Below are 13,502 nucleotides of genomic sequence, written 5' to 3' on the forward strand. Positions count from 1 at the left end.
ATGTAAACTCTAGAAAAACAAAATCCCGGACGTTTGTGAATTCCCGCCCGGACATTTTTAAAGTCTAAAAAAGAGGACATGTCCGGGTAAAAGAGGACGTCTGGTCACCCTAATTTTATATATATATATATATATATATATATATATATATATATATATAAATATAAATAATAAAATAAAAGCCCTGCACACTAACACTAAAAGTCCCTTTTTGTGAAGTAAGGCACACATTAACATGAGTTAATATTCCAAGGACCTGTTGTAGCAGTTGCTACACACAAACAACTTGAAACACACAGGACTCTAACAGTCTCTGTAAATAAACTTAAGTAGGTCACAAATAATTAGAAAGCCTCCTACTACTCATTCGTAAAACACCATTAGTTCATGAAGTCAAATCAGTGACAAACAGCAGCACTGGTCAATTTATTTCAAGCAATTTTAATAACAAATCCCTAAACCAGAACATTTATTATATTTACTGGGAAATGCTGATAAAATTATACATTTCTTTAGATTTATGACCATTATTACAAAAAACATTATTATTATTACTATGTTTTGAAAGTCTTTAAATTCACTTGTCAGTAAATTCACTTGTAAGTAATACTGACCCTCAACAGTGGGCAGACCTAAAATTGTAAACAAAGTATGACAGGAATCTCACTGGCTCCTGCACAGGGGCACGACTCCAAATTAGCTCCTCCCAACAGAAGAAAAGGTTGCATATACAAACACACATTATAAATATAACTGTGTGCTTTAAAGAACTCTACTTGGTTTTCCTTAAAACAAAGTTAGGGAAAAGGCAAAATGTCTGTGATACAGTCCTCATCAGTTTGACCAGAATGCTACACTTTCTCATCCGTGCCCCATGCCTGTACATCACCTCCTGAGCAGGAAAGATAACAGACTTAAGACTGTAAAGTGAAAAAAGTGAGGGGGTGAGGGGGGGTGTTTTTGTGCGTGGTTTTAAGCCCAAGATGTCAACTGTTCCATGTGTATGGCTAGTCTCAGAGCTATTTGAGATGAAGCAGGCTGTCACTGGCCAGGCTAGGGCTGGGGCTGGGGCTCACTGAACCCAGCAGACTCATGTCAGGAAGACTGGAAGTCACTGACTGAACCTCGTGATCAGACCAGTCATCATCATCATCATCATCATCATCATCATCATCCACATGAGACCTCAGAGTCTGGCTCACCACAACACTGCAAAAAACAAATCAGTGTTAGAACCCAGAAGTGGATCCTGAAAAAAAGATATGAACTGAAACAATGTGTTGTGTTGTACCTTGATTTAGTCAGCTCTGTTTTAGCTGACGATGCATTGTTGATGTCAGATCTGTACCCATGGTAGTATTTTGAAGACCACTGGGAATCAGGCAAAGGGGAGGGAAAAAATAAATATATAAACACATCAGTGATAAACAATGATGTTCATGATCACAGATAAATAGTCACATAATAGACGTGACATGTATTTGATAACATATTTGAATTAATTCTTTGACAGCAGACAAACAGAACTCATAAATCAGGTTTGGTGTGTTAAGGCCTTTATTGTTACAGTCTGTCTCATTACTGCTGTGATACTAATACTTATTTATGGGGAAAATCTTCATTCATTCAATTCATTATCTGTAAGCGCTTATCCAGTTCAGGGTCACGGTGGAATCATTGGGCAAAAGGTGGGAATTTACCCTGGAAGGGGCACCAGTCCTTCACAGGGCAACACACACACACTCACACCTACGGACACTTTTGAGTCACCAATCCACCTACCAACGTGTGTTTTTGGACTGTGGGAGGAAACCGGAGCACCCGGAGGAAACCCACGCAGACACAGGGAGAACACACCACACTCCTCACAGACAGTCACCCGGAGGAAACCCACGCAGACACAGGGAGAACACACCACACTCCTCACAGACAGTCACCCGGAGGAAACCCACGAAGACACAGGGAGAACACACCACACTCCTCAGACAGTCACCCGGAGGAAACCCACGCAGACACAGAGAACACACCACACTCCTCACAGACAGTCACCCAGAGGAAACCCACACACACACACAGGGAGAACACACCTCACTCCTCAAAGACAGTCACCCGGAGGAAACCCACGCAGACACAGGGAGAACACACCAAACTCCTCACAGACAGTCACCTGGAGCGGGAATCGAACCCACAACCTCCAGGTCACTGGAGCTGTGTGACTGCGAAACTACCTGCTGCACCACCGTGTCGCCATGGGGAAAATTTTACCAAATATATTTTAATACTCACCTGATGTGCAGAGTCAACAACGTTCTCCAGGTGCACTTTTTTCTGGCACAGACTTTTCAGCAGTTCAAGACCTTCAGTAGTTCAAGAAACATGTATTACTGACAGATAATTCAGTTCAAAATATATGCACAGCACCAGAAACTGAAGACATGAAAGAGGCAATGTGCGAGTTCTGGAGTAGCAACATCATGTTTATCACTTTATGCATGTATCATCAACAAATTAGTTTTCTTTTTTAGAAATTGCAAAAATATTTGATTGCACGTGTAATACTCTGTACTCAGGACAGAAAGAGACAGATAGACACCTTTGCTCCGATTCTGGTAGTATTTCTGTTCCCACTGATTCAGGAGGATGTTGAGGTAGCGCGGGTGTTCAAAGAAGCGGAGGTAGCGAGATGAAGCAGGAGAAGGGAATACGCGCTCGAATTCACCGTGCCGACTCAACTCATTTTCACTCTCAGCCAAAACACGCACATCATCAGGGGTCAGCACATCCAAAACTGTTGAGTAAAACTCCTAAAAACACATTGAAAAGTTATTTACAGAGTTAAATACATTTGAACATTAGTTTTAACAGAATCAGGAATCCCGAGTTTAAATGCATGTACCTGGTCCACACAGCGCTGGGTGAGAAAGAAGGCTCTCTTCACTTTCTCATCAGGAGACAGGTCAAATCTTGATTTCTCACGCACTCCACACACACTGAATTTAACACAGTTCAAAATTATTATGTGACCATTAGCTAAAAATACATACAATTCATAGCATTTGGTTGACGCTGATGGGTTAAACTTTGTCCGATATAAAATGTCCCGTTTAGTCTGTATTAATTAAAAGAATAATTCTAGAAATTAAGACAAATTAAAAATGACTTGCTGTGGGGACACTGCTTAAGTAATCGATGTATTAAAGTACTTTTCTAACCTGCTGGTGGAGCTGCTGTCACTGCTATTGGGGGGGACAACGTCATCTTTGTGAGGCAGTACGAAGCCAGCCAGGTTCAGCACATCCCGAATCATCTGACCTTTAATGCTCACGTCCAGAGCACTGTTGGAGTGGAGGCTATATAGACAGAGAAACCCATTTGTTCTCACAAATGTGTGTGTGTGTTTGGCCAAGAACATCAATGAAAAATTAAATTCCGAATAGATCTTGCCATATACACAGCACAAAAAGTTTTTCCCCCCCAATTATTCCAAATCACAGGTGGTTAATTGTAAATATACAAATTAATGTATCTATCATTCTGCAATTTGACACCGGTTGGTAAAGCTACTAAAACTCAGTTCTCAACCTTTAATAGCATAAGTAAACAGCAGTATTGTTCAGACATGCACTGCTGCCAAGATTAGTACCTGGGTGAGATGTTGACTTCTAGCACCCATGGCTTAAGGTTCTCATCCAGCATGATGTCAAAACCAAACAGCTCATGACAGCTGTAAGGGGAGCGTACATGCATCTTCACAAGGGTGTTCACGTATGGGTCAGACCTGGCAGTGGAGAGAGAACAGACAACTGATTAATTTTACAACAATCCAGTATTACCCCAGAACAAGCCCAATCTGACTCTATTGTGTGTGAAATGTATGCCCCTTTAATACACAAACTCCAGAGAATCTCTTGAGAAACAAACCTGATCAGTCAAAATAAAGTGTTACAAACATTATTAAAATAAAGAAATGTAAATAAAGATGAAATCCAACTTTCCTGTTATTAAAGAAAACCCAACTGTAGCTCTAAAAAACACGGGTCTGATCCACAGGGCATAATGGGCATGTGTTTTTACTGTTGGAATCTGGAGTCCACTGACTCTACCCCTGAATTATTATGACTTAAGATTTTATGCTGTAAATTATTTATTTATTTATTGGGTCTAAATTTTGACCTCCCTTCCACATGAAAATGATGTTTTAGGTCACTGAAAACAGATTTACGTAAAAAAACTCTCCAAGGTAGGGATTATTAGAAATGTTGTCATTACACATCGTGCCTGTCTCTAGCTGAAATTAAAATAGCTACTCACTCCCTATGCAGTGAATTACGTAAGTCATACAACTACAATGTACACATGCAGATAGCACTAGATTTCAGATTCCCGCATAAGAATAAATATAAACCATGTTGTATTAAAAACATAACAGAACATTAAGATCTAGAATCAGTAACATCATGGCGTGCATTGTGCACTACACAGGAAATATGGTGTAATCCTCTGTTTCTCATGCTTCATGATGTTTTGATGTCTTTTAAAAAGGACACTACAGCCCCTTTTTATTAAAAATAAATGGATCCATGTAGACAGGGCCTAAATGGGGTAGCCTTGGCCTAATGTTTAGAGGACTCAACATGGTATCGGAGGACCTGCAGGAACATCTATGGCTGACGTGCCCTTGAGCAAGTCAATGAAACCCCCAGACTCTCCCTGGGTGCCGGGGATGGCTGCCCACCGCTCTGGGTCTGTGTTAACCAGCCCTAGTGCACTAGTGTGTGTGTGTGTGTGTGTGTGTTCACTGCCACTGCCACTGCCATGTGGAAAACACATTTCGTTGTACAATGACAAATAATTACACATTATGATTAACATTATTATTCAATCGTGTAGCATAACTAATTGAGCTATGTAGCTAGCTGTCTTCCACTTCTAAGGTAAAACTCTATATGCTTAATTTAAATAGAAACAAAAATTTTGTGTAATGTAATAAAATGCCTGCATGGCCTAATAAAAGTGTGAGTTTCAGCTTTAAACAATGGGCTAATAATTAAAAAATGTGTCTTCCATCAGCCATAAATAAAAAATGAATGACCAGTGCCTAACAGAGTAGAGAGTAAAATGCAGGCACTACCCGGAGTGATGACTTAATACAATGTCTAGGGTGATGACAGAGGTCAGATATTTCAATCATGAATATTAAAGTGTGAAATACACATTATATACACAAGCAGCTTCTATCAGGATAATGAGTTCAACCACTTACGCAATGATGGTTTTGATGACCATGTCCTTAATCTTCTCCCAGATGAGAGTAGTGTTGATTCCTTTGGAACTCAGATATTGCCACAATGCCTTCAGTGCCCTTCAGAAAACAAACATCAATTAGCAGAACATTTGAGTTATAATCTATGCATGTGTCCATCCAAATGATTTTGTTTGAAAAATACATGTTTCGTAGTGAAATTGGACGACATTGGTGGAAAAATCAGATTTGGAAATTAAACAACAGATCGTGAAGGCATTAAGACCTGCCCTGACACCTCTGGGGCTTGTTTGAGATGATTAGAAAAGCCAGGTATGGGAAATTAAATTCTGGAGACCTTACAAGAAAGTAGTGTAATAAAATGGTTCATTATGGGACATGATTTTCAGTGCACCTCTGAAACAGGAAAACTTTTCCTTGTTTACCATTTGTGACCCTGGCAAGCCTTGTCATCACTGTTGGTCTGATACTCTGAGTTCTTCTTGTTCACACTGTAGTTGGTCAGGTGCATGAATTTGTTGCTCAGGCTTTTCATGGAGGAGGAGTATCTGCAGCGGGGGGAAGAAAAAAAAAAAAAAACTATAGAAAGCAGACCTTACAAACTGCAATAACTGTTCTATTGACTGCACTTCATCTAAGGACCATTGATTACATTAAAAATAACAGTACTATCTTGTGTTCATTGGTAAATGTTACTCTGGTGGCTCACTTGCAACTTGCGAAGCGGACAAGTCCATCATTGAAGATGTAAACACGAAGTGGGTCATAAGAGGTCACATAAACATATATACGTAGGTCAAATTTACTCCCACTGATGAGGTAGGGCTTGTGAAGATACCTGTGGAAGTTCAGGCACAAAAAATATGGAAAGGAAGGTGGTCAGTTCAGTAAATCATACAAATATCAAAGCTATTTCTTGGAAAAAAAATACCCAAAAAACATAAATCCTGTAAAATAACTTTCTGTGAGAACCCTTAAACGGTTAAAGCTCACTTTTGCACAAGAAGTGGTCTCTTGCGTGGCATTTGACTCCACTTGTGAATAACCTGAATGCCAATTCCTCTGGCTGAAGCTGGCTGTGAAAACAGGAAATATACTGTCATCAATCAGTCTAAATGTATTTATATAACTCTTTTTACAACTGATGTCACAGAGCAGCTTTACAGAAAGCATTTATTGATGACATTTTACTAATGAGAATAAATAATTCATGATTATGAATGACCCAAACAGTACCGGTTTAATAATCCATTTCTGCCTGCTCCCTCCGTCCTCCCAGGCCTTCTTCAGCAGTTTCATGTCCTGTGGGAGCACAAAGGAGCGTGGGAAGAAGCCAAACTCCCGTTTGCCAAAGCGCGCCTGCATCTTGGACAGGTTCCGCCACAGACGATCCTTTCGTCCAATCTGAAAAGAGCCTGGGAAGTGGTTCAGCTGCAAGGCAGAGACAGAAAGATTGTTAAACTTAGATAAAATAAAATAACAAACCCAGTTATATTAATGGGCAAATCCATTTTGGGAGCTGTTTTTATTTATTTTTTTAATCACCTTCAACATTACAACACAGCTGTACAATTACAAAAATAAATCAGAGCCAAGTTTCCTATAATTATTGCAAAATTAAGCTCTTTCAACCATATCCATGTGCTGTAGAACAAACTTCATAGTACAACTGCTAACAGAGTGCACCGAATAAAATGGAGCTCAAGTAAATAAATATTAGCTGAATGCACTCTTAGTGACCTCATTCATTTGTTAATAATACCTGAATATTGTTACATTGTAACCTTATTTGTCTTTTACCTTCTGGTACTCTCGAATAGCCTTGAACCCAGGTGACTTCATATGGTGGCCCCAGCATCCCAGCCAGTCATGACACTCTGGAACAAAGAACAATTATTTGAAAGTCTCTGCAGAGTCAGAACAAAAGAGAGGGAACCTCAGTGAGTGGGAGAGCAAGGTTGGCCTGATGTACTAGAAATTAAATCATATATTTGGGACACGTCCATTGAGGGGAGAAAAAAAAGAAACATGCCGACTTACTCTTGGTGACTTTGAAGTGTGATCTAGCGATGGTGTGCTTGACTATGTTGGGTGTTACAGTACTCATCTTCCATTTTAGAAGTTTCCTCTGTTCCCAAGGTAGCAACTCCACTATGGAACCACATAGCAACACAGGTATTTAATAAATATACACAAAGGATTTTAATATGCGGCCAATTACAGAAACATGCTACATAAAAATTAAAAAGACAAAAGAATAAAATAATATAATGGATACAGATGTCATTTAATAGCATGTACGATGTGAAGCTGACCTTTTTCATTGGCAGTACTGAAGTACAGCGTTGGGGGTATGAAGGGGAACAAGCTGGGCACCAGTGCTGGCTTAACCACCCTATCATCCTCCAATTCAGAGTTCATTGGTTCCTCAACACTGTTACAGTAATAACAAGAATCCTTACATGTTTTAATGTTAAACTGTGATGTAAAAACTTGTATGTACAACTAAATGCATGCATTATTCCTAGTAATTACACACACCACATCAAATCTGAAAACAACACAGATCACCACATATTTACGCATCAAATACAAAAGTAAAATTTTCAGAAAATGACAGAACACACTAAACATGAATCTAAGCGCATAAACAAAATGTCAAAAAAATCAGATTCTCCAAAACTTACTATTCATTTTACAAATCACTAAACTGTGCTTAACTAAAAACCTACCCTTTAGACTGGATTCAAACACTGAGCTATATCTCATCAGCCTAAGAAAAGTGTCAAAATATAACCATGTAAAGTATGATGTAACTCACATGACAGTCATGAAGCAAGATGTTTCCTGTTCTGGTTCAGGTTTAAAAACGAAGGTTAGCATTGACAGAGCATAGCTCAGAGTTTCAATCCATCCTCAACACGGGCCTTTACTTTGAGTAAAGGGGAAAAAAGCCAAAACACTAAAACTCATCAGCTGGGATGGCAAGTCACTACAATAGCAGCACAAGGTTCAGCACAATTCACCTACAGGCTCATTTTTCTATGATAGAGGGATAGTTCCACTTTTATCACTGATTCACAATTGGGAGACTTTTCTACTGTCCCCTGTGTTTTCTAGCTTTTCATGCACAGCAACCACCAGAACAACTACAAAAAAGGGGCATTACTCCTCTGTTGACATTACCATAGTAACATCAGGTGATCAATGGAGAAGCATGGCAAAAGGCATGAAAGACAACCTAGTTTAAAGACTGAGCAAACTTTGAACGGACTTGAAATGACAGAATATCTGCTGTAAAGGTACATCCAACGCAAACATCTCACAGCTCATCAAATATAGATACAAGGGACTAATCAAAAAATGTGAGAGAAAATGGAAAAATGTGACAAGGGAAGTGGAGCAAACAATGTGTTTTACTGAAGCGCTAGTATTTTAAATAATAAACATAGATAAATTACTTTGATGAGGTTGTCATAGAGGTTGCTGAGAAGGCGTCACAATCCGATCCTTCTGTGGAAAGGGAGGGGGGAGAAATCCTTTACATTTAATTACACATCTGAACAAAGTGGACCATTATCTGGACTATAGACAGGGCTAAATTAGTAGTGTGGACTTGTACAATAGGTTCTGGGTTAGAACATATAAAAGGGAGGTAAGAGCGGTGTTACCTTGGTCATTTGCACTGCAATTATTCTCCAGCTCGTCTGGCAGCTCCTCCTCTTCATCTTGTAGCATGGCAACACTCTCATGTCTTAGAGACAATGAAACAACAGTACTTCATGTATTCTTACTGTGCATATGTCAGAGACCACAGTCCGTTTTTATTTTCCCTTTTAAAACAGCCATTATGTTATTCATTTTCAGAGTAAAATAAAAACAGCCACGTTTACCAAAATATTTCAGAAGCCTCAACAACAGAATATACATTTATATACAAGTTACATTAAATCATATCAAACATCCTCCACAACATGAAAAGAATAAATCACAGTATGCTCACCTCTTGTCCCCAGGTCCAGGTTCTTCCAGAACCATAGGGCAAAGGCTTCGGTCCTCCTCTGCGGCATGCTCATAACCTTTCTTAGTTATATGTATGGCAGATATCTCATTGGTTACTGAGTAAACTGTGGGAGATTGAGGAGGTGTCATTTTTTGACTGACCTCTACTGGAATGGCACAAGTACTACTCTGAGTCGCTCCATGATTAGGAGTGTTTATGGGGTGCTTCTCAGCTTTTGCATCAAGGCAAAGGGCACTGGAGGTCTCCATGTCTGTATTAGTCTCCTCGTTCCCATTAAAAAGGCAAGGTTTTGAGGCTTTTGTTGAGCAAGTGGCACCTGTCATTGAAACCTGTCCTATACTGCAGTGAGAATTAACACTGGCCCTCAGTGATACGTTTAAAGTTCCATTTTGTGAGTGTGCCACACTTTTCGTGAGATTTTGCACAGCTGCTGTGAACATATCCTCAGAGCTCATTTTTCTCACTCTGTGAGGCACTTCACTGATGCCATGCTCCACACAGCATTCCACTACACACTCATTCTCCTTAGTATCTTCTGCCACAATCTTCTCATACTGAGGCCAGTCTTTTGCTCCCAAGACATGGTTCAGAGGCACACCTGTGTATTTATCCTCCAAAGGCAAATTTGTTAAAGTGAGCTTCATTGCGTCTGTTTTGCTGTCTCCTTTTTCACCACCATTACATCGTGAGGCAGACAGTATAGTGCTGGACTTCTGGAAGTTACAAGTCTCTAGCCTGGCATTTGTAGGCACTTTGGTGGTAGAGGGTTGTTTTGCCTCTTTGCTTTTGAGCTTGTTGCTATTCCACGGATAAGACTGGTTTGTAGGCATGGTTTTCTCAATTCTCACAGATGCTTGCTGAGAGGAACTCTTGGGTGGGGATGGACAAGGACAAACTGAGAGCTGCGGTGAAAATGCTCTCTTCCCTAAAAGTCTTGACTTTAACCTGAGTTGATCCAGTTGCCAGCGTGACTGATGGCTGTGGATACTTGGCTCTAGAGGACAGTTGCTATGGAATCCAGCAGGACTACTGATATGAAGTCGACTCTTAGAAGCAGCACTGGCTGTTCTTGTACCACCGCTAGCACAGTTAGAAGAACAAACACCTGCACTCCAGGCACACTCAGCCCTTGTCACAGTGGCAACAGCTGCAGGCACAGATGGGTAGGCACGCTGTGAGGAGATCCCTGAGATACGACTGGGCCGCTCATACACCACTCTCACAGTAGGTTGAGATACAAAGTCACCAAGAGCTGAAGGATGATGTGTTTTCCTCTCACTGATAGCAGAGGGCACGTGAGGGTTGGATGAATGCACAATTGCAGACTTGGCTTGAATAATGAGAGTTGGCTGTGGCATCCCACTTCTCAAGTCTTTAGCTCCATTGGAGGCCATTAACTGACATCCTATACTTTCCTGGCATGGATGTTAATTCTTGGATAGTTAAGGAGTCAGTAGTACCTATGAAGGAGAAAAACGTATGTGAAATCACAAAGGTTTAAGCTATCCATCTGAAATGTGTGGAAAAGGCTTATTTATTTACTCTAGGTGGAAGTGCATTTTGACTTTTACCGAGGGTATCATCATATTTATGCTTGTTTATCCATTCCTAACCATATCTCACCTAAATACAGAAAATCAGTCAGATAGTTGAATGGATTTACTTGATTTATTTACGTTATCTAGTGTGACCAGACGTCCTCTTTTTTTAGACTTAAAAAAATGTCCGGGCGGAATTTCACAAACGTCCGGGATTTTGTTTTTCTAGAGCTTACATAGAACTTCGAGAAGTTTCGTTCACAAACTAGTCCCGCCCTCCCCTACTCCGATTGGTTCGCTTGAGTGAGAAGGGGGCGTGGTGAAGTAGCGTAAAATCTTCTGATTGGACGGTCTGACTGTAGAGCTACCGTTATTGGTCGATAACCTTCTCTGTAAACATTTAATTGGTCAGTCTGCACGTCAGTAGTCCTTGTTTACGTCAGGCAAAGCTCACGTACCCACCCTCATCTCGAGCAGCTATGCTGAAACGTAAATGTAAGTTCTCGGATGAATTAAAAAAAGAAATTCCCATGTTTTGTGTAGGAAATAAAGGTGTTAAGAACTTAACAGCACACATAGGTTCAGCTAAGAATACAACGGCAGCTTTACTCTTTACTCTTAACTATGCAGAAGAATATGCAAAATGTGAACAGTAATAAAATATAAATGAGTGAAGAAATCTTTTCAACATGCTTAATGTGACTAGGAACAATCCAAATTTTAGTCACATATGTACTTTGTCATAAATACTACTGCCAAATATGATTAAAAGGTTACCTACAAATAAACCATTACATTTAGTCTTCTTTAAGGATAAAGCTTAAATGTCTCTTAATGATTAAAGCAATGACCTAGTAATGAAAATCATTTTTCTGATGAGCATGTTCCTAGATTACTCGTTCAGTTCATGAATCCATGGTGTCCCTTTTCCTTATAATGGGTTTCTATATAAAGAAAAAGCTTACCGTATACAGTAATTAGAGTAGAGTAAATATTAGTGCTAACAAGTCATTGTTTCTGTATATTAAACAGATGTGTGTAGTAAAGGACTATATATATTCATGTTTATGAACCTAAAGTCCCACGTCAGTCGTCACTAAACCCTGAAAGTCTCACCTTCATTCATGAAAAGTATATTTAGAGCCTATTTCCAAGAGAGAAATACCTGTCAGTATGCAATAAACAGTTCTTCTCTACAGAGATAACACTTTACTGACAGACTGCTGGTGTTGTGTTTTGTATTTTCAGGAGAATTAGGCCTTCTGACACTGGAAAGGCTGGTTAATACACGAAATTAGCTAAATGTCAGCTAGACTAGTTCACTAAGCTACAATAAGAGGCTATCCATTCAATGGGAGTTGAGCTGAAAATAAGCTTGTCCCTTGTCAGCAGTTTGTTGACCATGTGGTAAAAAGAGGTACCCCAGACACTTTAGCCTGAATTTGTGTCCTTTTTCGAATTTCCTCATTCCAAATAAAACGCCGCAGAGCCCCACATTGTGACAGCAAGCAAGCACCATTTAAAGTGGAAGAGAAACTTGAAGAAAATAGCTGGCGAAAAAGATGGGGGAAAAACTTGGCTTTGTCACAGTGTCTGACTTAGCGGCATTAGCCTGTTGTAGGCTGGCTATCCCTAATGAACTTAGCAGAAGGGTTAAACAGCGCACGGGGATATAACACGCCAGCAGTGTAGAAAAGGTAGAACGGTGATAAGAAGTGTAATGTGATTTGAGCAGCTGCTCGGAAATACGCTTAACAACACCGACAGCGTTTCAGTTCAGCGCGGCTAAGCTAAGCTAACTCCTAACACGCTGTCAGCGTCCTCAGCAGCGGGCCTGTAACATTACAGCCAAAAAAGAGAAGAAAACATGTACACAGTTCCCACATGCCGCTGTTTAGTTGCGGCCGTTCTGATATACCCTCTTACCTGAGTAAGAAGCGAGTAATGTGTTCCGTCTACATTACGGTGAGGCGTGTGTCTCAGTGGACCGTGCCGGCTCTCAGAGCCGCGCTCAGTTCATAACGCCGCGGCTCGCTGGGTTTTGCTCTGCGCGGCGCCGGCGCGGCTTCTGTCTGCCTCCTAGCAACGACACACAGAAACACCAACATAACACAGTATACAGCACCCGACATTTTAAGCACTGCTCAGCCCTTAATAGGTAGATTTAAAGATACACAGAGTAGACAACCCTTAGTTACATGTTTATGATATGCTTGAAAGTATCCAGACAGCTTTCTAAAACAGTTGTTCCCGTGGTGCACCCATTGCTCACACAGGTGCTTAGCTGCACTGTTAAATACTGTATAATCTTCATAGAAGGGCATTGCCATAATCCGTAAACAGCCACCCATTCTTCTAAAGTCACCATACAGAATAGTTGGCTAGAGGGAGCGAAACACCCGCCTGACCCTGGTACAGGGCTTTGAATCAGACAGTGATAATCAGGTGTCCAGTCTTTACAAAGTCTGCAAGTATTGCATTCTTTTAGTCTCAGACCATAACAAACTACAATCTTCAAATGAGAACCTTAGATGCTAGTTGACCTGTTGGCCTCACCTGTACCGCCTGTCACATTGTCCATCTGGTAGATCTGGCAATAAAGTGATGGAGTGATTGTCTGGAATGATAGAACACTATCCAATATCTTTTGGATAAGTGAAGTAATCATCCAGCCTCG

The 13,502-nt window shown here is 40.4% G+C and overlaps 1 protein-coding gene across 3 annotated transcripts; it reads right to left on the reverse strand.

Annotated features, from left to right (window-relative positions):
• Positions 1-401: 401 nt before the first annotated feature.
• Positions 402-12,913, reverse strand: ttll4 (tubulin tyrosine ligase-like family, member 4). 3 transcript variants are annotated; one of them, XM_066641041.1, is made up of 19 exons: positions 12,752-12,913; positions 9,267-10,747; positions 8,935-9,017; positions 8,725-8,773; positions 7,579-7,697; positions 7,304-7,414; positions 7,064-7,140; positions 6,500-6,694; positions 6,257-6,339; positions 5,973-6,101; positions 5,689-5,811; positions 5,264-5,362; positions 3,644-3,778; positions 3,213-3,350; positions 2,897-2,990; positions 2,594-2,804; positions 2,287-2,357; positions 1,292-1,371; positions 402-1,209 (listed from the first exon to the last, which is right to left on the reverse strand). In XM_066641041.1, the coding sequence occupies exons 2-19, from the start codon at positions 10,679-10,681 to the stop codon at positions 1,020-1,022; spliced, it is 3,402 nt and encodes a 1,133-aa protein (XP_066497138.1). In that variant the 5' UTR covers positions 10,682-10,747; positions 12,752-12,913; the 3' UTR covers positions 402-1,019. The 3 variants fall into 3 exon arrangements, with proteins under 3 accessions (XP_066497138.1, XP_066497137.1, XP_066497139.1); XM_066641040.1 differs by having other exon boundaries at positions 403-1,209; positions 8,725-8,776; XM_066641042.1 differs by lacking the exons at positions 8,725-8,773; positions 8,935-9,017; positions 9,267-10,747; positions 12,752-12,913 and adding an exon at positions 8,085-8,362 and having other exon boundaries at positions 418-1,209.
• Positions 12,914-13,502: the final 589 nt, after the last annotated feature.

The sequence above is a fragment of the Hoplias malabaricus genome, chromosome 12 (genome assembly GCF_029633855.1).
Source record: "Hoplias malabaricus isolate fHopMal1 chromosome 12, fHopMal1.hap1, whole genome shotgun sequence".
Taxonomy (NCBI): Eukaryota; Metazoa; Chordata; class Actinopteri; order Characiformes; family Erythrinidae; genus Hoplias; species Hoplias malabaricus.

Excerpts from the sequence above, each read along its gene's own strand:
- ttll4 (XM_066641040.1), bottom strand. The coding sequence starts at position 10,681 with ATGGCCTCCAATGGAGCTAAAGACTTGAGAAGTGGGATGCCACAGCCA. Across the intron at positions 3,779-5,263 it reads GTCATCAAAACCATCATTGC|GTCTGACCCATACGTGAACA; the intron begins GTAAGTGGTTGA and ends CTCCACTGCCAG. Across the intron at positions 2,805-2,896 it reads CCCAGCGCTGTGTGGACCAG|GAGTTTTACTCAACAGTTTT; the intron begins GTACATGCATTT and ends ATGTGTTTTTAG.